At 34.0% G+C, this 27,668-nt stretch overlaps 1 protein-coding gene across 4 annotated transcripts; it reads right to left on the bottom strand.

Moving 5' to 3' along the window:
• Positions 1-1,472: 1,472 nt before the first annotated feature.
• Positions 1,473-20,919, bottom strand: LOC115886356. 4 transcript variants are annotated; one of them, XM_030905454.1, is made up of 5 exons: positions 20,747-20,919; positions 18,898-19,153; positions 16,692-16,812; positions 10,470-10,667; positions 1,473-1,637 (listed from the first exon to the last, which is right to left on the bottom strand). In XM_030905454.1, the coding sequence occupies exons 1-5, from the start codon at positions 20,818-20,820 to the stop codon at positions 1,516-1,518; spliced, it is 771 nt and encodes a 256-aa protein (XP_030761314.1). In that variant the 5' UTR covers positions 20,821-20,919; the 3' UTR covers positions 1,473-1,515. The 4 variants fall into 4 exon arrangements, with proteins under 4 accessions (XP_030761314.1, XP_030761313.1, XP_030761316.1 ...); XM_030905453.1 differs by having other exon boundaries at positions 1,477-1,637; positions 10,470-10,670; XM_030905456.1 differs by lacking the exon at positions 1,473-1,637 and adding an exon at positions 1,759-1,879 and having other exon boundaries at positions 10,470-10,670.
• Positions 20,920-27,668: the final 6,749 nt, after the last annotated feature.

The raw sequence follows: 27,668 nt of genomic DNA, 5'->3' as shown, positions 1-27,668 counted from the left end.
CTAAGATATACTATCTATTTTGACGTTCCCCGGAATCTGATTTATTTTTACAGCGCGTTGATAGAACAATAACGGTTTAATAGAATTTATCTTTTCGGACATCAAAAAAACTGTGCCATTCCGTTCCATTTGATGTGTCATTGTGGATATTTATATAGATACATACATACATAAATAAAATACATGGAACTCGCTTTTTTAGAACTGGAGTTCTTGGGAATCAGGAACATCTGTTTCGATAGATGTTACAAAATGAAAGAAATATTGGTGGACGATCATCATTCGCTGAAATAAAATTGAATTCGGAAAAAAATCTTACAATCGATGTTACCATTTAATTTCTACTCAGTTTCATCTTCAATAAGAATCTAATTTTTTAGCGAGTCAGTTGTATACAGGCAGGGGCGTAGATAGGTGTATGCTATGGGGGTGGTACTATGATTAAGTCGCAAAAAAATCACCGTCGCAATTTTTTTGTCGAATTAAAACGACGGCGATTTTTTTGTCTTCAAAAATATATAAAAACATAACACAAAAATTAAAATATAGATTTGTAAATAACATAAACAAAAATGAAACAACGACGTTTATTAGTTAATTTTCTATAAAATATAAATAAAAAACTCTAAACTATCAAAAAAAAACTATAAAAACTATAAACTATAAATAAAACTACAAAACAAAATCAAGTTTTCTAGTACGCTGTTTGGAAAACCTATCAATAACAGCATCAACATTTATTTCAATATCTTTATGGATATTGATAAGAGTTAACCCCACTAATCTGTCCTGGCCAATAAGAACACTTTGTATGCTTTTAATTAGGTCGAACATATTATAAACGATAAATCAACATAATTAAAAGCATACAAAGTGTTCTTATATGTCGGATATTAATTAAAAAAAATCCTTTCATAGTCAATGACTATTTCAATTCTCGTATCTCGTCAAGCGTCAGGGGGGGGGGGTACTGTCCCCTAGTACCCCCCCCCCCCCCTTATCTACGCTCTTGTATACAGGGTGGCGCACCTCATTCGCCTCGGTTGATTATACGAAAACGGAAAGATGTAGAAATAAAATATTTTATGGGTATATGTGGGAAGGCAATGTGCATGATTTAAAATTATTTTTAAATATACAGAGTTTGTCAGAACTAAGATCCATACCAAAGTTATATTTTTTCTTATGGAACACCCGGTATTTTATTTCATTTTTGGATTCTTGGACATAAAATAAGGCATTTATTATAGGGGTTTAATATGTTTAAACGCTTTGAATTTTGAGATATTTAAAGACATTTATTTGAGATATTTAAAGATATTTAATGCATATTTAAATTTGGTATAATATCTAGTTATTTTGCAAGGAAATCGAAATTATTTTAAACATAATGAATTTTATTTTTTAACTTAATTTATATATTTTTTCCACAACTTTATTATACAGACGTTACATTAAAAGTTTTTGTTAGTTATGTATTTATTTATTTATCTATTTTCACACATTAGTAGTGTTTTAATATAGTCTATGGTGTTTTTTTGGTGGCTCTCTATAAATCATACACCCCCAAGTTTCAGTGATGTTATCGCATCTTTTTCGGCTGTTATTAAAGGGATCCCAAGCAGCGATACCATCATCTAGAAAGAAAAGAATATATTAATAAAAAAACAACAACACTCAAAAAATATAGACTTTATTAAAAAAATACATTTTTTTCATTAAAACAACATGGTATATTATAACAATTAATTTTTTTAGATATGGAAAATATAGTTAGGTTATCCCATTCTTCCTGATAATATTGCGCTCCCTGTTTTTCCTATTGTTTCTTGGTATGTTGATTTTTCGGGGATAAAATTTTTGGGGGCAATGAATAAATCTGAAAGATGAGCAAATACTTTTTATACTTTTTTATGTAACTACATGTAAAGAATGATATACAGGGTGTTTCGAATTGTAAAATAAGAGCAGGTTTAGTCGTGACTGAATAAGTTAAGAAAAAACTCAAAATTTAAGTGAGGATGCAGTCAATAATCATCACACAGGCTAATAAAACTATTTTTTCAATTTGTCAAGCTTTCGAGAATTTTATTCCCATCATCAGGACAGTTTGAATGAGTCAATTAGCAAAACAACATCCTCTGCATAATAAGGCATTAAAAACTAACATCATATGATATTGGAAACACAAGGAAATTTCCTTTATAAAATATTAAAATACATCGATCAAACAGAGTTACTGTTTGATCGAGCTCGAAACAACAATGTGGCAATTAGTTTTAGTACTTTTTTTTAAAGAACGTCCTTAGATGTATATGTATTTTCGTGAAATATGTCACTCGCTAAAAATCGTCAGAAAATGTTTTTTATACTCCTTTACACTCAGGTATTTTTTAGAATTTTTTGAAGTGGTGGAACAATGTGAAAAAAATTACAAAGTCATTTTTTTTTAAATCTTCTGCAATTATTAATGGGTTGTTGCAATTTATCACATCAACAATGAAGACTAGTTTACATTAGATTAACTAGCAATTTATCCTGGGGTGGGCCTGGGGAGGCCTGGGGTTGAGCCCAGGGAGGGACTAGGGCTTTTGTTTTTTTAAAAAGGAACAATAATTTTAAAAAACACATTTTTTGAACAAAACTATTTGCATGAATTTCTCTATCAACAAATTTCATAGACTTGGTTATCAAACCGTGTTCCCGTATATTACTTAAATACCTACAAATTTTTAAAAAAAAATAACAATTAACACATTTTTTGAACACAACAAAATAATATTAACTAAACAAAACTAGAAAACGTCACTTTTACTGCATCACAAGCAAATAAAAATTAATACGTAGCCAAGAGTCATAATTCGCAATTTTTCTGAGGGGTGCCCAGCAGTAACTTGAGGGGGGAGCAGCACCGCCGGGCACCCCTGTAGTTACGCAAATGCTAGTTTATTGTTTGGTTACCTAAATGAGCGAAACTTTAGAGGAATATGATTGCTGGTTACTGAAAATCCCAGTAGATGGCGTTATAATGCGTCAAGTTGACGCGAATTTTTCAAAAACTTAGTCTTTACGTAATCATTGCGTAGCATTATGATTGAAAATCTGTAATAAGCAATATCATTGTGAATTTGAAGTAAAAAAATATTTTCTAAGAATTTTTTTAAACATAAAAAAACATAAGCCAAAACAGAAGATTTTAGAAAAAAATGAGTTTTTAATTTTTTTCATACTGTTCCATCACTTCAAAAAATTCTAAAAAAATCCTGAGTGTAAAGGAGTATAAAGTCCCTGGCTGTAGTGTCGTGGCCAGGGAATTGCTCCAAGACATATAACGATGCCGGACGGAGCTACCCCTGTCCGTCATGCCAGGCACCCTCTATTGACTGTGGTCATGTCTCGAGGGTAGAGGGTGTAGGGGGGTCTTGGCTTAACCGCCTGGACCAAGAGGAGACAACCTCACCAAAAACCCAAAATCCTACGAGGGCGGGACCAGGTGAAAGGGATGCGTAGCTAGATAGAGGACTAGCCATTACTGGCATCAGGGGGCACCCCATTGTATTTACCCCTTACTTCTGCATGCGGAGCTCTGTAGAAGTGGACCGACTATCCCTAGCGACTCGTGGGAATACTATGAGATCTAGTATTAAAAACACCACCGGTGAAGCTGTGGGGAAGCCCCTTAGCGACACTGGGAACATCTACAAATGAAAGTTCCAAGGGATCAAATCCAAAGGAAACTACAGGAGGGGCGGCTGACACTTGCTTGGGATCATCCTCCACAAGTGGCACACAAGCTACCACTTTCTCCAGCAAGGGTCGGCAGCCTACCACTAGACCCAATAAGCGACATAAGCTACCGTTTCGTCTACCCGGCCTGGGTCAACCAGGCGGGCTAGACGATCCTCTGAGAGTAGGTCTTAGCGGAGCAGAAGCGATACCTCCGACTGCTCCACGAAGGACTTGCTCCAGAGGAAGCAAAAGCGAAAACACTTCTCCGAAAAGAGGAGAGTAAAGAAACCAAGAAACAACCTGACTCATCTCCATCAAAGGGCAAGAGAGAAGAGAACCTCTCACCTCTTCCCCGACAAGGAGAGAAAAAAGCCAGGATGGAAAGCCGTCCAACACCGGGAGGCAAGCAGGGACGTATCACCAGCTTTGCCGCTATTGCTGGACAAGTGAAAATGGCGGTGCTGCCAAAGGATTTCCCAGAGGTTGCTCTGACCACCGACCAGCAAACGTCTCTAGAAGAGGCTATACTGGACGAAGTAGTGGAGATCGGATCGCAATACAACGATATACAAAATGTGGGTCAGCTGCGTTTTGCGGGGATACACTTTCGGGTGGACATGATCCTCATAGATTGTGTATTTCAAGAATCGGCGAATTGGTTGGTGAAAATCGCACCTAAGCTTAAAAATTTGCAGTGAAGGGAAAAAACATCCCTAAAGTGCAGCCATAACGGTCTTTCTGCCGAGGAGCAAGGGGAAAGACACCATCTACCTGCTGAGCCTTATCCAAGGTCAGAACTTCAATGTAAGGACATCGAGTTGGCGAGTCATCAACTCGAGAGAGGAAGGTCATGGTCAGGTCCTCATAATAGGAATTGACCTCAAATCCAAGGAGGCAATAGAGAAAGAAGGACATATTCTCTATTATATATTAAGTGACATTGAAAATAGAACACCCACTAAAAATTGTTTAATTTTAATAATCTTTTGTACATGAATGAAGGTTGACAAAAGGCGTAAATGATCAAAATTTGGAGTGAAAATATTGGCTTGTTACCTTGTCCTTGTTAATAATGTGTTGGACCACCTCGATTCGTTGAGCCGTCTGGGCATGGAACTAATCAGATGATTTATGTCTTCTTGCGGTATTTAATCCCATGCTAACTGTATATCATGCCGAAGAGCTTCTAGTGTCTGAGGAGGATGCGGTAAGTTTGTCAGTCTCCTACCCATGATATCCCACACATGTCCAATTGGTGAGAGATCTGGAGATCTTGGTGGCCAGGGTAGGAGATTAACTTGGGCATTATGTAAGTGGTTCACAGTTAATCTAGCAACATGAGGACGGGCATTATCTTGTTGAAATATAGGATTGTGGAGCGTCCGTAATTATGGTAAGAGATGAGCTTCCACAATTTTCTCAATATAGCGTTGGGCTGTCTTATTACCTCGAACAAGTACTCTCCCTGGCATTAGAATGTTAACAAAAACATGTATAGCATAAAAACTAGTGTGTTGATGCCGTTCAAATTATAATAATTTCTTATCCATACAATAATAAACATGCTTACAAACATTCATTAAAATTAAATAATATTTAGTGGGTGTTCTATTTTCAATGTCACTTAGTATAGATAGGGGACAACACCGGTATCAGGTCTAAGGAGAGACCAAGCTAAAGAGGTGGAGAAAATGGAGACAGATCCTCCAGCTTCCACCTCACGGGTACCTCAGCCGGAGGCAAGCTCCTCGACTGTGCAGAGCGGCACGGAGGGCCAAACTCCAACCGTGGAAGTGTGTGTACCCTCGGAGGAAGAACTGTTGAAAGAGGAGGATGGGAAATACCCTGTCCCCTCTACAACAGGGGTATGATGGGTTATAGATTGTGTGATGACTCAAGGAAGGGGGCCACAATAAATCTTTAAGGTCGCGGTGATTAACCCCCCCTCTTACTCATTCTACATTCTACCTTTGATTCTACAAAGAAGTATAAAAGACATTTTCTGACGATTTTTAGTGAGTGATATATTTCACGAAGGTTAAAAAAAGGAAGATTTTAATTTTCTTTCCTCCGCTAAAAATCGGTTTTTCGTTTAAGAATCATGACCATATTATTTTTTCATGTCTTGAACTTCTAAGAATGGGCTCTTTCACTATATTTAGGAATTAGCATAATTGAATAAAGCAATTAATTCTAGAATTTTCTGCTATCTCACTTTCGAAAAATTTGAAGTCGTTCTTAAGAAAATAAATAAAAACAAGAAAGCCCAGAATAAAAATCCGCGCTTTATTTTTAATAAAAGCGGCAACACGGCCGGGCCACCATGCTCACCCACCACCACCTCTACACAAGGCCATTCAACCTTTTCCAATATGGCGGAGATAGAAGTGCTTTATTTGGCGCGTATTATAAAACCTGTTTTATTTTCAAATAGACATTTTTCACACAAATGTCGTGTTAGATTACGTAATATTTCACTAATTTTTTAATATACAGGGAGTCTAAAGCTCTCCACATAAGTATGGAATTTTTTGTATTATTACTTTTATGAAAATATCAGTTAGTTACTTCTTATAAAAAGGTCTGCTTTCTCAGAAAATAAGTAGGTAGTGTACTAGTGTGTAAATATTCAAACTTGAGGTAGCATATATAGGGTGTTCAAAATCATCGGAAAAAGAAATAACCAGTAATATATGACAGAAAATAGCAATTTAAACTAAATATTCAATTGCAAACACTTACCTACCATAGTTTAGAATTTACTGCACGTTTGATAAATATATACTATTATGGACAGTATAGGAAGTTAGGTAAGTTAGGAAGTCTTAGTAAAAGCCTTGGTCAATGCTCTTGGTGTAAACTATACTGGCTTGGGTCAAAAAATGTGAAATATTTTCCTATGTTTTGCAGCATTACACAAATGGGAATAAATTTAAACTATAATAGGTGAGGATAAATAAAAAATATAATATGTGTTTCAAGATTTTATATAGAAAAAAAACTAAATACCTTTTTATAACGTCATTCCTTTTTTTGCATAGTTCTTCAATAAAATATTGGATATTCTGAACAAGATGGATTTAATAATAAATTCTGACGTATGTGAGGGGCAATTGTGACCTAAAAAAGACTTACATCCAGGCCATTTATATTTTCAAATGTGAATGTTGTCAATATCTTGTGAGGTAAGGGTAAGCAGTAGTCATAACTACATCCTCACTAGGGTAACAGAGGCTTTGGCCTTTGGCCTTTTTGAGGCATATTTAATGCACTTCTTACCCGAGAACTACTAGTAGGAGTGAAATTATCTCTTTTAATAGCTGTCAACCATTTTTTACAAAGCTCGTCATTTTTGGGAAATATAAAAGCAGAAACCTTGGGACCCCCTCTATAATTCTCGTGACAATTTGGAACCAGAGCATGTAAAAGGTATGCTACAATAAAATGTTAATATCTACCCTTTAATACCTATCTTTTGATTATTGTAAGTATAACCATTATAAAGTACTACGCAGACTGGCGGTGAAGGCTTTTTACTCATTTAGGTGTAATATCTTGATAAATACTTCTAGTTCTTACCTTAAAATAATTAATAAGAGAGGAGTACGACAAGCATAAAAGTTTGAAGTTCCCTATGTGGAATGTCTGGTTTGGATTTTTATTACACTTTTATTTTATCACAATTTTCGGATCACACTAAGAACTAAACAAACGTGTTCCAGAAGCACAACAAACTAGAGATAATTAATTATTTCTGGTATGCAATCGGAACGAGAAACCACTACCGGCTTTTCAGTTTAAAGGTAAACAATTTAATAATGCGCTGCCTTCACCGCCATATTTACCTTGCCCATATCATGTTGATTGGCTTTGAGTTGAGGTGGTGCTGGTCAAATCAAATCGCAATGTTGCCAGTTGTTGGCTGGCGCACGAGCACGGTTCTGCAATGTGATTGGGCGTATTTTTCATACGTCATCAATTGGCGCTTTAAAATTATTTCAAATTAAAGCAATTTTGAGGGCCTATAAAAACATTATTCAATGTCATGGAACTATTTTTTTGGATAAATATACTGAAAATAGTCTTCCATTTCAGATTTTGTCCTTGAATTGGGTATTTTATTTTTTGTGAAAGAGCCCATTAGAAAAAAAAATCATTAATTAATTTTGAATTTTACAATAAAAATAAAAATAAAATTGAAAAAACAGTTTTTTTGAAAATCTCGAAAACCGTTTCAGTTAAAGAGCTAAAAATTTAGGTGAATTATTTTGATTGGACACCAAATCGATCTCCTGAGTGCGAGTTAAAAAAGCCGCGGGGGCAGATTTCCCATATTAATCTAGCTATACCCTTTATAAACTCACCGGCAAAAAAAAACGGCCACTAAAAACTAGTCCCAATTTTAAAGTAGGATTTCTCGCGAACCACTCATTAGATTTTGATGATTTTTTTTTTAAATTGTAAATTAATTCCTTCTTAACGGATGCTACGTCAGAAATTTTTATTCCGAATTTATTTTGAGCATTGTAGCCTCATCTTTTGTGAGCATTTTGTTTTTTTAATCACGACATTATCTCTCTTTTTATTGGAGCTACGCTGCTTTAAAACGAACGTCTCGGAAAAATGCTTCGCAGGCAGAAAGTTCTATGTGTAAATAATCAAAGCGAAAACGGATTTATGAGTATTTGCAATATGACAACAACGGTTGTAAGATTAAAAAATGCCATTATCTGTGACGGATGTTGCTCGTATGGTGGCTTTAATTGAGGATGGCCGAAGTCAAAGTTATGTGTCCGATACCCTGGGCATACCTCCAACAACAGTCCAGGATGCCTGGAATCGGTATATAGAAACGGGAAATTTCACCAGGCGAATGGGTTCTTGAAGAAAATGGAAGACAAATGCAACTGACGACCGCTTTATTGTCCTGAATACTTTATGAAATCGTAGAATTACAGCGTTTCAGAATCAACATCTGCTACAAGCCGTGCGTAGAACTCAAGTCAGTGAGAGAACAATCCCACGAAGACGAAAAGAAAACAGCTTGTCTGCAAGGAGCTGCCACAGGACCCCAGCTACTTCCAAGACATCGTCGAGCACGTCTTCAACAAAAAAAAGCAAAGCATTTTGACGATTCATTTGACACATTTGAATTTGATTTGAAATTTTGTGGATTTGTCAGTCTTTACGGAGCTTATTTTATGTTATTTATTATTTATTCTACTACTGATAGTTGTATAAAGATAGTAGATCTAGATGGAAATTGTGGCAGAACTTAAATTAACAGTGACACTATCGCGATTTATCGAAAAAGACTCTAAGATAGTTGGTTGTGTAGCGTGTGGTAGATCTCGGCAAAAAACGAGTGAAATAATGGAACAAGTTTTCACTAGTAAGTGACTATATAATATACATACGTGTAGTAAACCGATCATTTATGAAATTCACTTAAATTAACTAATTATATATTTTTTCTTGCATTTTTGCTTTTATTTACTACTTGTCAAAGATTAGATGTCAAAGAATTTAGATACGTCAATTTGACTTACCTGATTCAGTAGCGTATCGGATGTTTATGGTTATAAATAATTATTATAACTTATCTATTTTTATATCTCTCTATATATATATAGAGAGAGAGGGTTATCCCGTGGTCTAAAAGGAATTTTTAAGAATGTCAATGTCAAACTTGTGTATAGTGCTAATAATAAATTACAACAATTATTAGGTAATCCAAAGGAAAAACACCTCCACTGGAATGGTCGGGCATTTATGAAATTTCTTGTAAAGATTGTAATCAGAAATATGTTGGGCAAACTAGAAGATCAATATTAACTAGATTTAAAGAACATTTAGCTCAGATAAGATATGGTAGACCGGATAACTCTTGCGTTGGCGAACATGTTGATAAAGAACATTGTACAGATCTGAATAATTTAAAATTAATTAAACAAGTCTCAAATTACAGGCAATTAGATGCATATGAAAGCATCAGAATTAATAAATGTAAAGATAGTATGAACAGAGACAACGGTCCAATTCCTTTAAGTTCCTTCTACCAATTTCTTCTGTTCCTACTACTCTAGTAGCGGAAATCTAACTGTTACGCTCAGTGGGCTCTGACTCGGTTGGCTAGATTTTGCCACGCCCACTCGGTGTCCACTGAGCGATTATATAAACGCTCAACTTGTAGATTGTACTTTAGTTCATAATCATCTGCTGATGATGCTAACATGGTTAGCGAAACGCGCGTCCAGTGTAAAAGTAAAAGTGTTTTGGTGTATTGTGGTGATTTAGTGTTTTTATTTTGCTGTGTAACACCAAAGGTTCCAACCCTCAACTGTAATTATCTATTTTTATTAGAATTTTATATTTTTATAACAATTTTAATAACTACCAACATTTATTCACAACGTAAAATAAAAAAAATTATTGAGTCTACCCCACGTCTACCCTACATCATGGTTTTACATTTTTTAAATAAAATTAGAACGGCACTGATAAACCGGAATTAAGTCGGCCATATTTGAGGCCCATCGCGGTGGACCTAAAATTTTTGATATGCCCCTTCCTTAGTCTTCTTATTCAAAGGAATTAATTTACAATTCAAAAAAAAATCATCAAAATCTAATGAGTGGTTCACGAGAAATCCAACTCTGAAATTGGGATCAGTTTTTAGTGGCCGGTTTATTTTTGCGGGTTAGCGTAGTTAACAAGCTACAAAATCGTAATCTTCTTACTGCAAGTTTGCTTAGGCTCCTTTTCCTTTGGCATACCGGATTCGACGAAGTATTTGGTGATGATGCTCTGTCTGATGGCTTTATTTCGAGCCGGTTTACACGGAAAACCGCACGTCTTTTGTCCCGTTTCCGGACACGTGGGCGACACGTCGTTTTTCGCAGAGAGGATCATCTCCATAGGCGTACCGTATTGTTTTTCTTCTGAAAAAAAAAGTGTCAGATTTGCCACTCTTTAATTGGTTTGTGGAAATTGATCCTATGTTTATTTATTTAAAGTTTAAAGAAAATGAAACATATACAGGGTGGCGCCTCTCATACACCGCGGAAGCTCCAAAGGGCACGGTAGTTTATATTGGAATTAAATTTTGGTAGCGTATGTAGGTAACTGAAGCCTTTTATAATATACATATTTATAAATATATAGAATTATACAGGGTGTCCCCAAAAAAAGTTACACATCAAAGTTGTGTTTTTTTATAATGGAACATGGAACACCCTATATATGAATTGAGATCTACCACATTATTGAGATCTACCATAATAAGTTACACGAAAGAGTTTTGATTGCATTGGTTTTAACTTCTGTGCGGAGGGGGTTAATCTTTTTTTGATATAATATAACAACAAAGGATTAACACCCTCCGCATGGAAGTTGTAACCAATGCAATCAAAACTCTTTCGTGCAACTTCGTGGTTATAAATAGTCAGATCTTGTTGGTAAAATAGCAATTATGGGAAGGAGCCGTTCTGGCGACCGCCTTTCGTAATCCCAGAATGAGCGAAAAAAACACGCTAAATTTAGATTTAGCATTAGCAACGTTGCTTTAAATGCCAGAAACACATAACCCAACATTTTCAGATTGTTTACAAATTTATTTTTGCAAATTTTCCTCTATTATGCATAGTATTGGTTAAAAATGTAACAGAAAATAGCAATAACATCATTGTTTATTGAATACCTAACAAAATATGTGCTAGAAAACCTTAAAAATATGAGAAATTAAGAAAAATTCGATGTTGAAATAATTTTCCGTTTTTCTGAAAAACAGTAAGAGACCGCCAAGAAAAAAGTTCAGATTCGTAATCTACGACCTCAAAATAAGGTGTATACCAATTTTGGTGAAAATCTGACGATTTCCAGTTTTCCCAATAATTACCGAAATTATGTCTTTTAATTAAAAACTAAAAAAAAATCTAAAAAAAATTTCAAAAAATTCCGCATTTTCAAAAAAAAAAAAAATTCGCGAACAAACCTTATAGGCGTGTTTCTGGGGTTGAACTATACTACCAGTTAAAATATTTGCACTTATTTCTGGGACACCCTCTATATCTTAGGAATATGTGAAGTGATCTGAAAGGAAGCCAAAAGTGCAATAATATACAGGGTGTTTCATTTAAAAAAAAATCATCCAGATCTACTCACACTTTTTTGAGACACCCTATAGAAGTTAAAATATTTTCCTGAAATACATCCGTGTACATACTTACACTTAAACAATATTCCCAAGTATTTTATTCTAGGAGCTACAGATGCCCGACACACAGGTAATATAGTAACAAAAAAGACGAAATATATTTATTTGTTAATGGATATTTACAAAATACACTATGTATATCAAATACATTAGATTCATATCTATCTATATATACAAAAATACATTTTTGATTCAAAATTTCCCTATTCCCCTAATTTTGCTGCTGTTATTTGCTGAAATATCCCTTGTTCTGTACTTTAGGGTCATGTATCCTGTCCCTTATGATGAGATTGCCCAATCTGGATATGGCGTCTTGGTACTCCGTCGCTCCTGATGTTACTGTTGCTAAAGGTCCTTTACTGCTTCCAACTGCAACAAAAATAATATTAAAATGTTAGTGAAGATAATGCAATATTTTGAGAAATGACGATAAAATTTATGTGATAACTTTTGCGCAATATCTCTCTCTTTTGCGCATAGCATTTGTCCAATATCCAATGAGACAGAGATGGTTTCGACTACAGTCTATTCAAAACCAGCTTACCGAATTGCATGTAACTCTGTCACGAATTACCTATAACAGATGCGAAAGAAAGCGACTGCATCGGAAACCGCTCGGCAAACCCCACACGCCTATTGAGTGGTGTAAATACACCAGTCGTTTAGTCCGGAAACCTATGCTGTGTCGTATTCGCTTGCTGGAATGATATAGTGCGTGGTTATATGTTTCTTTTTAAAAACGGGTGTAGGATTTTTGTTGAACTTTTGAACTGTTATTTCTAAGTTTTGGTAATTTGTATATCTTATTTAAAATGGGATACAAATGTGTTTATTTATAAGGAAAAAAAAGATATTTATAGTATAAAAAATTAATTTATTTAACAAAATTTAATTAGAAATGTGACAAAATAGTACCTTTCCATTGGTTCTTTCGGACTTTTTTTTTCGACTATATAAATCTTTATTTGTAAACTTTAATACATCAAATATTTTTTTAATTTAATGATGTAAATAAGAGGAAATTTCTCACATGGGTGGTCAAATTCTATAGTTTTCATTATATCAAACAGCCTCTGAGAAATGTTTTCAACACAAAATGCCTTTAATTATGTTTGACTACATCAATTAAAAGGGTGTTCAAATACATCAATGTGATATTTGTCTAAAATTTGCAAAAGAATCCGAATCTCTGGATAACTCGAAATTATTTACCTATTTAAAAGCCTTTGATCATGAAAGTGGAAAAATTTGTTCATTTTATTTACTGGAAATGGAAAAATTATTTATATTAAATTTTGATGAGTTTTGCACTGAAGAAAACATTCAGAGGCTGTTTGATATAATGAAAACTATAGAATTTGACCACCCAATGTGAGAAATTTCCTCTTATTTACATCATTAAATTATTTATTAGAATGAAAATATTTTATGCATTAAAGTTTACAAAAAATAAAGATTTATATAGTCGAAAAAAGTCCGATAGAACCAATAGAAAAGTAACTCTTTTGTCACATCTTTAATTAAATTTTGTTAAATAAATTAATTTTTTATACTATAAATATCTTTTTTTTCCTAATCTCCTACGAACTGATATAATATGCCGAGCAATCTATTAAATTACTGTGAGATTATATGCCTCGATAACATATTGGTGCAGATTATTTTCACCCAAACAAATAATAACCCAAACTATACATTGATGCAGATTGTCTATGAACTCTTTCTGAAGGTCACAGAAAGCTGAACGCGTAATTCGGTGTTCTTTCGCATCTGTTGTAGCCTGTTGTAGTTAATTTGTGACTCTTTGTACAGGAGAACGACAGTTGGTATTGAAATGAAATTTTATGAGCTTTTCAGAGCACTTTTTAAAAATATAGAGAGTTCTACAGGGTGTCCCCAAAAAAAGTTACATATCAAAGTTGTGTATTTTGTAATGGGACACCCTATATATTAATTGATTTTCGGATTCTGGGAGAAAAATAAAAGTGAGTTTTATAAGAGAAGTATATGACTAAAATGTAAGGTTTTTGACATATTTAACATTTTCTAAAAATGAAGAACAATTTTTAAATCACAATAAAAGCTACCTAAATTGGAATTTACCCGGTATAGCCTAATATATAGTTAAATTAAGTATACTATTGTACTTTAAATCAAAGTAAAACTTGATCCAAAAAGTTATACAGGGTGAGACAAAATTAACATTGAACATTGGTCACCTTTAAAAGCATGTTAGTCTTTTGTTTTAAATGGAACACTCAGTATATTATTCCGATATTCAATGGATAATTCATGCCTCTTCAAAACACTATTAAGGTTGCCTACCCCTCAAACAAAGATTTTCCTAGATATTTTCATTTACATGATTTCATCTGAGTAGATCTTTATTATTTAATAAAATCTAGGTGGCAGTGATATGAAGATCAACCAACCAAACCAAAGCAAACCCCAAAATGTTTTCAAATAATAAAGATCTACTTAAAAAGCTTAAAAAATGGCGCTTTTTATGAAGTCATGGCCAACTATGGTTTCCAATTAAAAAAAAACATATGTTTGTGTCATATGTCAAAAATGACAGACTTTAGAAAGAATCGGAGAACACAAACTCATTAAGGATGTGATTATCTACAACATTTATCTGAAAACTTTTTGTCTAAAATAAATTATAATGGAATTGGGACAATTTTTAAAATAGCCAAAATTTGTTTTTTTCGAAATATCTAGTAAGCCATGAACTTTTTCAAAAATCTAAAAGGCGCATATTTATTACAAAATTGCAATTCTTTTCCTATTTAACCGATTTTCTATCTTCAGTAGTTTCCGAGATACCCATAGAAAACATCGTAGGAAACTCACCCTGTATAAAGTCGCGGCAAACCCTACCCAAATACTCTACATAAATCTAACAGGTAACTTTACACTGTATATTATAACAAAATTCTGCTAAAAATAAAATAAAAATAAAAATCAAGAAATCAACGTACTACAGTAGGAGGCTTCTTTGGCTGTGGGAATGGTACCTCCATGACTCTTTCCGCTACTTCTGGAACCACCATATCCAGTGATTTTCGATTTTTGGTAGATTTTGCACACGTCTTCTGGTAGTGCTATTGGTTCTGAACAAGGTGGTAAGCCCTCCACACCAGCCGCTCTCAGTAATTCGTCATAGGGTCCTGATGGGTATTCATCTGGAAAAAATGGTGTTAATAAAATTATTTTTTTGTACATTGTATTTAAATACGTACTCGTATTGAGTGAGCTGGAATAAATCCCTGTTATATTGTAGATATTTTTCGCACAGACGTTGAATGATTTATTTATAATATACTCTATGTTGGGGTATATTGATTATAGGTATATACTAATATATAAAAGGACGACGGCAATGCTCCTGGCAGAAGAACATCAGAGATTGGACCGGCCTGGACTCACATACTTTGCTGAGAAGAGCGAAAAATAGAGAGGAATTTGCCATGGTTGTTGCCGATCTTCACTGAATGGAGAAGGCACTTTGAGAAGAAGAATATATAAAATCCTTATGTGACTGACTAACTGATTATTCACGATCCTGCTCAAACCACTCAACGTAAGAAGCTCAATTTTGGCATACAGGTTGATTCTAGGGTGTAGAGGTTCGATAAGAAAGGATTTTTCGAAATTCCAGTTCCAAGAGGGTGAAACCACCCCTCAAATATTACAATATTTTTTATTTAAAAAACGTTCAAGTTTCCGAAAAAACGCTTAAACACGTATATTTTATTTTGTTTTTTTACATATTTTAAGATTTTTTAAAAATGTATACAGGATGTTTCGAAAAATCTGGTCATTGATTAATCACGATCCTGCTTAAAGCGCTTGACGTAAAAAGCTGATTTTTGGAAAACGGATTGACTTTAGGGTGTAGATGTTCGATAAGAAGGGATTTTTCCAAACTCGAATTCTAAGGGGGTGAAACTATCCCTCAAATATTAAAATATTTTGTATTTAAAAACCGGTGAGTTTTTCGGAAAAACTCTTAAACACGTATATTTTATTTTGTTGTTTTACATATTTTAAGATTTTTTAAAAATTTATACATATATATTATATTTATATAGGGTGTTTCATAAAATATGACCATTGAGTAATCACGATTCTGCTTAAACTGCTTGACGTTTAAAGCTGATTTTTGGCAAACGCATTGATTGTGCGGTGTAGAGGTTCGATAAGGGGGGGTTTCTCGAATCTCAAACTCCAAAAGGACGAAAACGCCCCTCAAATATCACAATATTTGTTATTTAAAAAACGGTTAGTCTTTCGGGAAAATGCTTGGACATGCATAAATTATTTTGATTTTTTACATATTTTGAAATTTTTTAAAAAATCCTACAGGTTGTTCCAAAAAGTTGGCTAATTGATTAACCACGATTCTGCTTAAACTGCTTGACGTAAAAAGCTTACTTTTGGCAAACGGATTTTTCGAAAGTCAAATTCCAACGAGATGAAACTACCCCTTAAATATTACCAAGTTATATAATAATATCGCCATATTGTTTTTTCTCATGCTGACATAAATGTGAGAAAATTTTATCCCGTTTGTATGTTAATGGAAATTCTTGCTTTGCTTAATCATCACCATTACAAATGATTAATTCGACGCGAACGAAGTCGCGCGGGTACACGCAAGTAATTTTATAAATTGACCCCAATATATTATGAAAATCTTGGACGACTCTCTCCCTCGTTTAAAAATGACAGATTAACTTACTCATTTTGCAGAAATCTACTTGATAGGTTGTTCTCAATCGATCCCTGTTAATTCTGGCCAACAAATCGTCAGGCGGGGCTGTTCTCAAACATTCGTATATAAATGGATATTTTTCTTGAAGCTGAAGCATAAAATTATGTTTCTTATAACTAACATCATAGTATAAGATAAACATTTGCATATAGGCTTGGTGCATTTCAGTTGATTTCAAAAAATTCCGACCGCGGCGCTGTATACGGCAGAAATCAGAAATTTTCGGTATGTATTTCACGCCGCGCCGTCCCGGTTACAGTTTATGTTGATCACATTAAAATAATATTGAAATCGGGGCTTTGTCATAATATTTAATTATTTAAGTTTTTTACTAGTGTAGTTATTGGAGTAGAAAACACTCAGGTAGGAGGTTTGTGTGATGTAACGATGTTTCGGCTAGTAAAATTTACGTGAAAAAAAAATTAAACTAGGCATCGGCGTCGTGTTGTGACAATTTTAAATGTTAATAAAATTGCCAAAAAAAAGTTAATGCGTAAAGGAGAGCATAATTAAGGCGTTGTTGGGTGCAATAACATACAATAACTCAACTTTCCCGGATATTCAACTCTCCCGAAACAACATTTTATAGCTTCATAGATTCTCACACCGATTTGATCAAAAGCAAAGGTGGATTCAAGCAGTTCGACGAAACAAGTGAGTAAACAAAGTGCTTGTTATATAATCAAAAAATTAAATAGACATACATATAGTATATGAGTACTATGAGAGGATAAAATACAGGGTGTCCCAAAAATAAGTGCAAGTATTTTAAGGGGTGGTAGACTTGAAAAAGAAACATTTTTTCTCTTTACCATTTTTCAAATAAGTCCAAAATAACCGAGTTATTTTACTTTGAAAATTCAAACACAAAATTCTTTTTTGCTTAAATTTTGAGAACCACTAGATCTTTTCTGAATTTTCTTTCATGTAAATTTAATCTACCAGTTGCCATATTTTCAAGAAATCATGTTTTTGGAAATTTTCAAGAAAAAAAATTGCAAAAAAAACTCATAGGCGTGTTTCTGAGGCCGAAATATACTACCAGTTAAATACTTATTTCACTTATTTCTGGGACACCCTGTATAATTTGCAATATTAATGGTATACTTTTTTAATCAAACTAGTGATTAAATGTTTTATGAACATCTTCTAAAATTATCAATATAATCTTATTCTTATTATCAATATAAAAATTTCGTTATAGCCGAAATGTCGTCAAAGCCGATGATTAAAACAATGCTCGCTAGCGTAGTTGAACTTATCTAAAAAGTTTTTTAGCTGGCATAATAAATTATAATACAAGACGTCCTGAAGATATCAAAATATTAACTTTTTTATTTTTATTTTTGGAATTTTCACAAAATATACTTCCTAGCACTTTTAGAATAATTATTATATAATAAATTTTTCGTATTACTCGCTATTTAAAACTGTGTGTTTCTATATACTAGTTGTTTACGATATTCTCCGATGGTGGCAGCACCGACGGAGAATGCACCAAGCCTATAGACGGTATCAAAATTTCTCTATGACAACTGTATAATGGGCAATCATAAATCACAAAAATCGCTATTTGGTCGCTTTTCATCAATCATTTGTTTAGTTCAAAATATATTTTATTGAAAATTACATCTTTAACGTCAAATATTATTAATGATAATAATTATTTTAGATACATAAACCATATTTCTAGCACCCTACAAACTTTTTTATATCAATGTGACCATTAGCGTAACCAGCAATTTGCCCTGGGGTGGGCCTGGGGGGCCTGGGGGGCCTGGGGTTGATCCAAGGGGGCCTAGGGATTTTGTTTTTTTATAAAAATGAAAAATAATTTTAAAAAACATATTTTTTGAATAAGAGGTTTACATGAATTTCTCTATCAATAAATTTTATATACTTGATTATCAAACCGTGTTCCCGTAGATTACTTAAATACCTATAAGTTTTCTAAAAAAATAATAAAAATTAACAGATTTTTTGAACACAACAAATTAATATTGACTAAACAAAACTAGAAAACGTCATTTTTACTGCGTCACAAGCAAATAAAAATTAATACGTAGCCAAAGTTTACAGAATAAAATACGTAGCCAAGAGTCATAATTCAGGATTTCTCTGGGGGTGTTACACCAATGAATGTGACACAAATTTGATATGTACATGACAATACCTTTTGTAGAAACACGTTGGGCTGGTTAAACCTGCCGATTTGCGATTCTGGAGCGGCAGACACCTTGGCCGGGTAGATTTTGGGGTCCAACAGTGGCCCCATGGGCCCCAATCTGCTCCAGGCCTCTTCTTCGTAGGCTACCGGCGCTAGAAGGTTCCTTTGTTGTTGGTTTTGATCAGTGTGGGGTTCCCCGATGTTGTGACATTCGCATGGTATCGACTGGCTTTGTTGGAATTGGTGCGTTTCTGGATGTGGTCTGTAAAGGATAACAGAAATTTATCTGGGATATTTTTAAAATAAGAGAAATGGTTTATAAACATGTAATGAATGTAATGAAACATAATTTTTTTGCGGACGATACTAGTTTCACTTGGAGCGGCCCGGATGTTACGGCACTATATAATACTAACGCACCATTAAATCTTGGTGCGATGCTAATCTCCTATATCTCAACCTATCAAAAACTAAAGTTTTGTCATATAAAAGTACTATACAACTTTTTGTACTTAATAACACCACTATTGACGCCGTGGACTCTGTGAAATTCTTAGGACTTGTTGTACACAACTCGTTAAAATAGGACTTGCACGTTGAAGCTTTATCAAAGGAAGTAAGCGCTGCTTGTTTTGCGCTAAGATCAGTTAACTTATAACTAAGAAACTTAACTTATCAACCTCTAGAATAGTCTAGTATGCCCTTCCATTCTGGGGTACTTGCTGCGCGACAAAATTTGATCGTATTTTCAAACTTCAAAAGAGAGCAGTTCGATATTTATTGGGACTGAACAGTAGAACTCACTGCTAGAAATTCTTTAAAAATTTCAAAATACTGACTCTTCCTTCTATATTCATTTTTGAATCGTTTGCTTAATCCGCAAGCACATATCGGCTATTCCCGAAAAGCCACCTTACAACTATCCAGTTAGGAATGCGGAGCACGATCTTTATCTGCCAACCCTGAGCTCAGAACTAGTTAAATGCTCAATAGAATGCCAAAAAAATGTACAATCATCTACCTTTGGATATCAAGTCGCTTTCATTCTTTCCCGCATTTCGCAAAGCTCTGAAATCCTACTTTCTCGAGAGAGCCCTATCTATATGCGGTAAACGACTTTTTTGTTGATGTTTAATCTTGAACAATTTTGAATTTTAATATTTTGATCATCTCACATACTGGTTAAAAATCTAGTATTTAATATTTTATAACTCTTACTCAAAATTTTATTGATACGTCTTTTTTTGTATTCTGCAATGTCCATGCATGTATGTTATATTTGTAATTTTAATGGCGTAAATTTTTTTGAATTGTATGATTTGGTTTGGTTTGGTTAGTATTGAATGATATTTTTTGTTCTTTTGTTTGTTTTTTAAATGCTATTTTGGCTTTTTGTACAATAAAGCGTTATTTATTTATTTAATTATTAAAACATAGACCAAGGTTCCAAAACCGCCTAAAATATTATATAGGGCGAGTCTTAAATAAATGCAAATATTTTCAGGGATGGTAGATTTCGATAAAAGAAACAGATTTTTCCTTTATCGTTTTTCAAATAAGTCCAAAATAACCGAGATAGGTATTTTACTCTGAAAATTAAAAAAATAAACGATTTTTCAGAACCACTGGATCTTTTCTGGCTTTTCTTTATTGTAAATTTAATCTACATGAAGATATTATGTTTTTTAACAATAAATTAAAAAAAATTCCAAAAAACTTTTCAAAAATTTTCAATTTTTTTTCACGAAAAAACGTATAGACGTGTTTCTGGGGTCGAAATATAACTACCTCTAAAAATATTTGAACTTATTTAAGAATTATCCTGTATATTTTTTCAAACTATTGTATTGTATACCTTATTCCTAAAGTTTTCACGTAGGGCCATAAGTAGTCCTTCCTGTAGGTGGTAACAAACTGATCCATCACCATCTTGAAAAATGTATTTGGATATACACACGAGAATTTAGAGAAGTTTTGCCTAAAAGTGAAGAAAACCAAAAGATTGAAATCGACTGTCAACTGACAAGCACTGACAATTTTGGTTAATGAATTTAGACACACCATACCTACCATAAAGTTATCTAACAATTAAGTTTACTAAAATATAATGAATAGAATAATCTTTAAATTTCGTGATAACTTTTGGTAAGTTTTCTTTATAACTTGACTCTCAATTAGAGTTGTAGGAAAATGATGAAATGAGGTTTTAGTGTGCTATACATTTAGAGTTGGATGATTGTTCGTGAGAAGAGGAAATTTAGTTTAAAGATGAATAAGGCCAAGTAATATCTATAAAATAGATAATGTAAAGTAATTTATTTAAATCATTTTGTTTTAGTAAGAAGTTTATTAAATATGGATAACTTTTGTACGAAAAAATATTAGTAGCTATAAAAAGATAATATCGCTGAATTATTATTTCAATATCTTTACTTATTTTTTGCTGTTTCTTATGACATCAATAATTCTATAAAATATGAAAATATTTTAAGTAAAAGAACAAAAATAGCTAAACGATATAATAATAATACTGTTTTTAAGTTTGGGTTAGGTTAGGTTAGGCTACCCGAAGAAAGTGTCTTAACAAGTACAAAAACTTAAAAAAAGAAAAAGAATTCATCTACCAGGCATAATTGAAATACTTGACATACAAAAAATGTTCATTTTGTAACTCTCCATCTAATAAAAAAATAATATACGTGATGGTACATTTAAAAAAAAGAATAAAAAATATTTTATATTTTAGAAAGTTTGGCCTAGAATTTTGACACTCTGTACGAATTAAGATTACGATATTTATTACAAAGTAAGTATAGACCATCTAAAGTAAATACCTAATATAATTTTATTTCAGGACAGGTTCTTGTATTTTTAATAATTTTTTTAAGAAAAGTTACAAAAATATATATTTTTTATTTATTTATTAATATTTCTGAAACTATCGAAATATATTTACTCATATCTTAGGATTATGTAGTCATCTGAAAGGATGCCAAAAATGCAACAATATACAGGGTGTCCCGTTTAAAAAAAATCATCCCGATCCGGTCACCCTTTTTTGAGCCACCCTATAAAAGTTCAAATGTTTTCCTGAAATACGTCCTAGTACATACCGTATGATCGAAAAAAAAAACGGCGTCAGCGATAGCTATGAAATGAAGAGCGCTGTCATTTTATATGGGAAATGTCATCGATCGCCATTTCCCAGCCAACTGGACGCGTTTTTTTCGATCATACGGCACGGTTTAGGTTTCCGCTTAAACAAAATTCTCGAGCTTTTTTTATTCTAGGAGCTACAGAGACGGACATTGCCGGATCCTATACAGGGTGGTCCGAACTGTATTCCGGAATGTGATATGTAAATGTATGTCCTAAAATGCTTAGTTTCGGAGATACAGGGTGTAGAAGTTTCATTTTTATTCCGATTTTTTCCAAATAATTTCTGAACTAATATCGATATTTGGATGAAAATTGGTGTCTGGTAGTTTTTTAATATGAAAAATTTGACTTTGATGCCAATATGACTCCTACTTGTAGAGGGCGCCAGCTACATATTTTTAACTGGTTTGAAAAGTAATAACTTTTCATCCGTACTTGTATAAAACTACTGAGTGAAAAAATATACATTTACGACCTTCTTTATGTAAAAAAGGTCTCTTAGTAAAAATCGCTAAGAATAATGGTTCTCGAGATATTTGGAATCGAAATTATCAATACCTGTCATTGAAATAATAAAAGTTCAACTGAAACTGTTTTATCATCATTTTCTCGAAGAAAAATTTATGATTAATCTAAAAAAATAAAAAGTTCCTAAAATTATTATCATTTAAGTCAAATAACTATCTACTAACATGTTTATTTTTGTCATTAATTTACTATTTCCATTCCAAATATCTTGAGAACGGTTGCTCGTAGTGATATATATAAAAAATCACGGAAATATATATTTGTTCACTCAGCAGTTTCATACAGGTACGGACGAAACAAAACAGTTAAAACACATGTAGGTGGCGCCCCCCATAAACAGGAGTCATACTGAGATAAAAATTCAAATTTATCATGTCAAAAAACTCTCAGACACCAATTTTTATCCAAATATCGATATTAGTTCCGAAATTATTTGGAAAAAATCGAAATAAAAATGAAACTTCTACACCCTGTATCTCCGAAACTAAGCATTTCAGGACATGTTTATATTAATACGAACTTTTTTACTTATTCTTATCTGCAGGATATGCTGTCGAAGTTTCCGGGATACAGTTCGGATCACCCTGTGTAATAAGGAAGTAATTAAGCATCTTCCTGAAATATTACTCCGCCTGTCATCTCGTTCATACATCAACTTTCGCGCTCCCTAACGTAATATTAATATTCATCTAAAACAAAGCTGGATTGATAAGCGTCTATTTGTGTAAATCCGCGTGTAAATTTAGCGTGCTCAAGATCATCGGTGACGATCGTCTCTGGTGTGTGTGTGCTGTGTTGTTCTTGGCACCGGTACGCAGAGGATATTTCTGAAACGCGCCCAAAGTTAAAGCCGATCGCTTCCTATCAATTAACCATTGATTTATTTATCGGAAAATTGCGGTAATATGTCGACGGAGTTCATTTATTTTCAGAGATTTTCGTTTTTTCTCAAGATGCAATCTTCCTCTTGTTTTAATCTATCCGGTTGTCTTCTTGTAGATACTTAGCTACATAGCTTTGATAATCTGTAATAAACATTTTTTTGTTAAAATGGATATGGTAAACAATGTTTATCGTTCAAACCCAATATTATTACAAATTCTTGCACATTTCGATTTGTAGTCTCTTGGGTTTCAGAAGAAATTTGACTATTGTGAAGAAATTTGACTATTGCTTTTGGTCTTAAAATGCCTAGAAACATTATTTCACAGAGTCAGAATAGTAACACTGTCTCAACAATGCTACCGGCAAGTTGCAATAGCTGAAATTGTAGGAGTTAACCAAAGCGATGTTTCGCGAATATTAAAAAAATCGGGGAGACAAACGAGGTTACAGCCCGGCCTGGAAGAGGTAGAAAGAGAGTTACTACTGCTGTGCAAGACCTTCAACCTAACCTAATTGCACGACGCAGTCCCCTGCTTTCTAGTACTGCTATTAATAAATGCGTCAAGAAAGACCATAGCAAGAAGACTCCATGACAGAGGATTACATTTAAGGAGGCCTCTATGTGTTCCGAAGCTTAATTTACTGCACAAAATTACGCGACTACAATGGGCTGAGAAGATGAGAGCAAATGGATCTAATTAATAAAACAAGAATAGGCCTAGTGTCAGACTCGCGACGAACTTTGGACTGGAGAGCATCTGGAAGACGAGCACGCTGAATGCAGCTCAACCCAATGCCCCGTTTCAAGGGGGAAGCATTATGGTATGGGCAGGTATAATGCACGGAGCTCGAACTCCTCTTGTTTTTATTGATGGCACAATAAGAGGTGCCTCATATCTTAGAGACGTTTTAGAGCCTATTGTGCGTCCATTTCGAGGGGAGGGTTGGGGATGATTTTTTTTACATGGACGATAATGCTCCTTCCCATCACACCTTAGCGGTTCGCGAAGTTTGTGAGGAAGAGGTTATAAGAAAACTGTGGTGACCACCGATGTCTTCAGATATGAATGTGATCGAGCATGCTTGGGACATGCTAAAACGCCATATTGCCAAAAGGAATGATCCAATTACTATTTGCTTCCGTGCATTACAACTGTTTTTAAAGTTGTGAAAAGCATTTAACAATAATTTTATGTACGAACTTTCTGTTTAAAGCTTGTCAGGCCAAGGAGACCACCCATTCGTCGACCGGTTTCGGAGTTATATTCCACCATCAGGACGACTTTGGTAGTCTACCTCGGCCTGGCAAGCTACAAACAGAAAACGCACGTCAAGTACAGGGTGGGTCAAATTCGACGCTTTTAAAGGGAAACATCCTTTTCTGTAGGAGATAGACGAAAACTAATATCAGTGTCTGGAGCTCAATTTTTATCAAAAACATGATGGTGAAAACCGCATTTCGATATCTATTACCGTTTCGGAGTTACGGTGTGTTTTTCAAAAATGTGCATTTTTAAAAAATCGCTCTAACTTTTTGCTATGGAAACTTTTGTATTTTTGTGAAAACATTTTCAAAGCACCTTTTTACATAGAATTTAATAGTTTAAGTATATTTTTTTTAAAATTAATAACTTAAGAATTATCAACAAAAAATTTATTTTTTTATATGGGACGTATATTTTTAACTACTTGAAAATAATTTAAAATTACGTTTCCATAAATATAGCATACTTCATATTTTGCTCGATTCCTCTTTGAGATATAGAGTTTTTAAAAATTCGCCCACTTTGAATAAGTAGGCTTTGAACGGCGCCGGCTGTAATGCAAAAAAATTCTAGCTGTGAGCAGCAATTAAAACGAAAATAATATTTGCAATGAGAGATGCAGAATTCTATAACAATTTAAACTATATTTAACAACATTAACACATTTAAACTATATCTAATAACAATAAAAATTAATAGTAAATAAGACATGAGATTTTGCTACAGCTGTTCGACATGTCGACCGTCTTCTGTTATGGACAGACGGGACCGTTTTTGAACATTTCTCGCGGAATTCATTAACTCAGTGAGGGTGAAAGATACCCTCGCCTAACCGCTAAGTATTTCTAATTCTTGTTTAGATAATAGGGGAAATTTTAAAATAAGAACCTTTATTCTTCCGCAAAGATAAAAAATCCACTAAGGATAACAGGCACTAAGTTCGGCGGCCTCGACGACCAACGGCTGGGATCTTGGTTAGCTATTCAATTACTCTCGAAATTGGCTAAAAAATTTGCTGATAACTTCAGCATTCTGAGGTGGTGCCTCATCTTGTTGGAAAAATATGTTTTCGAGTTCCATTAGGAGCAGATCATCGATAAGGGGTCCAAAGCCTACTAGTTGAAAGTGCCAAACTTTTAAAAATTCTGTATTTCGAAGGGGACTATAACAAAATATCAAGCGTGCTATATTTTTGGAAAGGTAACTTTAAGTTCTTTTCAGCTAATTAAAAATATACAGGGTGTTCCATATAAAAAATAAATTTTTCTGTTGATAACTCTTAAATTATTAATTTTAACAAATTTATACTTAAACCATTAAATTCTACGTAAAAAGGTGTTTTGAAAATGTTTTCACAAAAATACAAAATTTTCTATAGCAAAAAAATTACGGCGATTTGTTAAAAATGCACATTTTTAAAAAAACACCCCGTAACTCCGAACAGATATCGATGTGCGGTTTTCGCCATTATGTTTTTGATAAAAATTCAGCTCCAGACACCGATATTAGTTTTCGTCTATTTCCTATAGAAAAAGGTGTTTCCCTTTAACAGCGTCCAATTTGACCCACCCTGTACTTGACGTGCGTTTTCTGTTTGTAGCTTGCTAGGCCGAGGTAGACTACGCAAGTCGTCCTGATGATGGAGTATAACTCCAAAACCGGTCAACGAATGGGTGGTCTCCTTGGCTTGACAAGCTTTAAACAGAAAGTTCGTACATAAAGCTGTTAAATGCTTTTCAAACTTTAAAAACAGTTGTAATGCAAGGAAGCAAATAGTAATAGGATTATTCCTTTTGGCAGTATGGCGTTTTAGCATGTCCCAAGCATGCTCGATCACATTCATATCTGGAGACATCGGTGGCCACCACAGTTTTCTTATACCCTCCTCCTTCCAAAATTCGCGAACCGCTAAAGTATGATGGGGAGGAGAATTATCGTCCATGTAATCAAATTCATCCCCTACTGCTCCTCGAAATGGACGCACAATACGCTCTAAAACGTTTCTAAGATATGAGGCACCTGTCATTGTGCCATCAATAAAAACAAGAGGAGTTCGAGCTCCGTGCATTATACCTGCCCATACCATAATGCTTCCCCCTTGAAACGCGACACGGGGTTGAGCTGCATTCAAGCGTGCTCGTCTTCCAGATGCTCTCCACTCCAAAGTTCGTCGCGAGTCTGACACTAGGCCTATTCTTGTCTCATCACTAAACATGACGAAATTCCAATTAGGTCCATTTGCTCTCATCTCCTCAGCCCATTGTAGTCGCGTAATTTTGTGCTGTAAATGAAGCTTCGGAACACGTAGAGGCCTCCTTAAATGTAATCCTCTGTCATGGAGTTTTCTTGCGATGGTCTTTCTTGAAACATTTACTCCTTCAAGGCGAGCTAACTCATTTTTAATAGGAGTACTAGAAAGCAGGGGATTGCGTAGTGCAATTAAGGACATTTGACGGTCTTGCACAGCAGTAGTAACTCTCTTTCTACCTCTTCCGGGCTGTAACCTCGTTTGTCTCCCTGATTTTTTTTAATATTCGCGAAACATCGCTTTGGTTAACTCCTACAGCTATTGCAACTTGCCGGTAGCATTGTTGAGACAGTGTTACTATTCTGACTCTATTAAACTGTGAAATAATGTTTTTAGGCATTTTAAGACCAAAACAATGGTCAAATTTATTCTGAAACCCAAGAGACCACAAATCAAAATGTGCAAGAATTTGTAATAATATTGGGTCTGAACGATAAACATTGTTTACCATATCCATTTTAACAAAAAAATGTGTATTACAGATTATCAAAACTATGTATAAAAAAAGATTTTTTAAATTCCTTTCCGTATATTTTTAAACGATATATGCAATAATTTTGGCCATGTGTGTATATCTGTGTAGTATATGCTTCATGTTAGGAGACTGTAATTCGAGATTGAGCACAGCATTA

This window comes from Sitophilus oryzae, unplaced genomic scaffold (assembly GCF_002938485.1).
Source record: "Sitophilus oryzae breed Bouriz unplaced genomic scaffold, Soryzae_2.0 scaffold_484_pilon_pilon, whole genome shotgun sequence".
Taxonomy (NCBI): domain Eukaryota; kingdom Metazoa; phylum Arthropoda; class Insecta; order Coleoptera; family Curculionidae; genus Sitophilus; species Sitophilus oryzae.
Note: the sequence above shows the minus strand (reverse complement) of the source record. Positions and strands in the feature narration are given on the sequence as shown.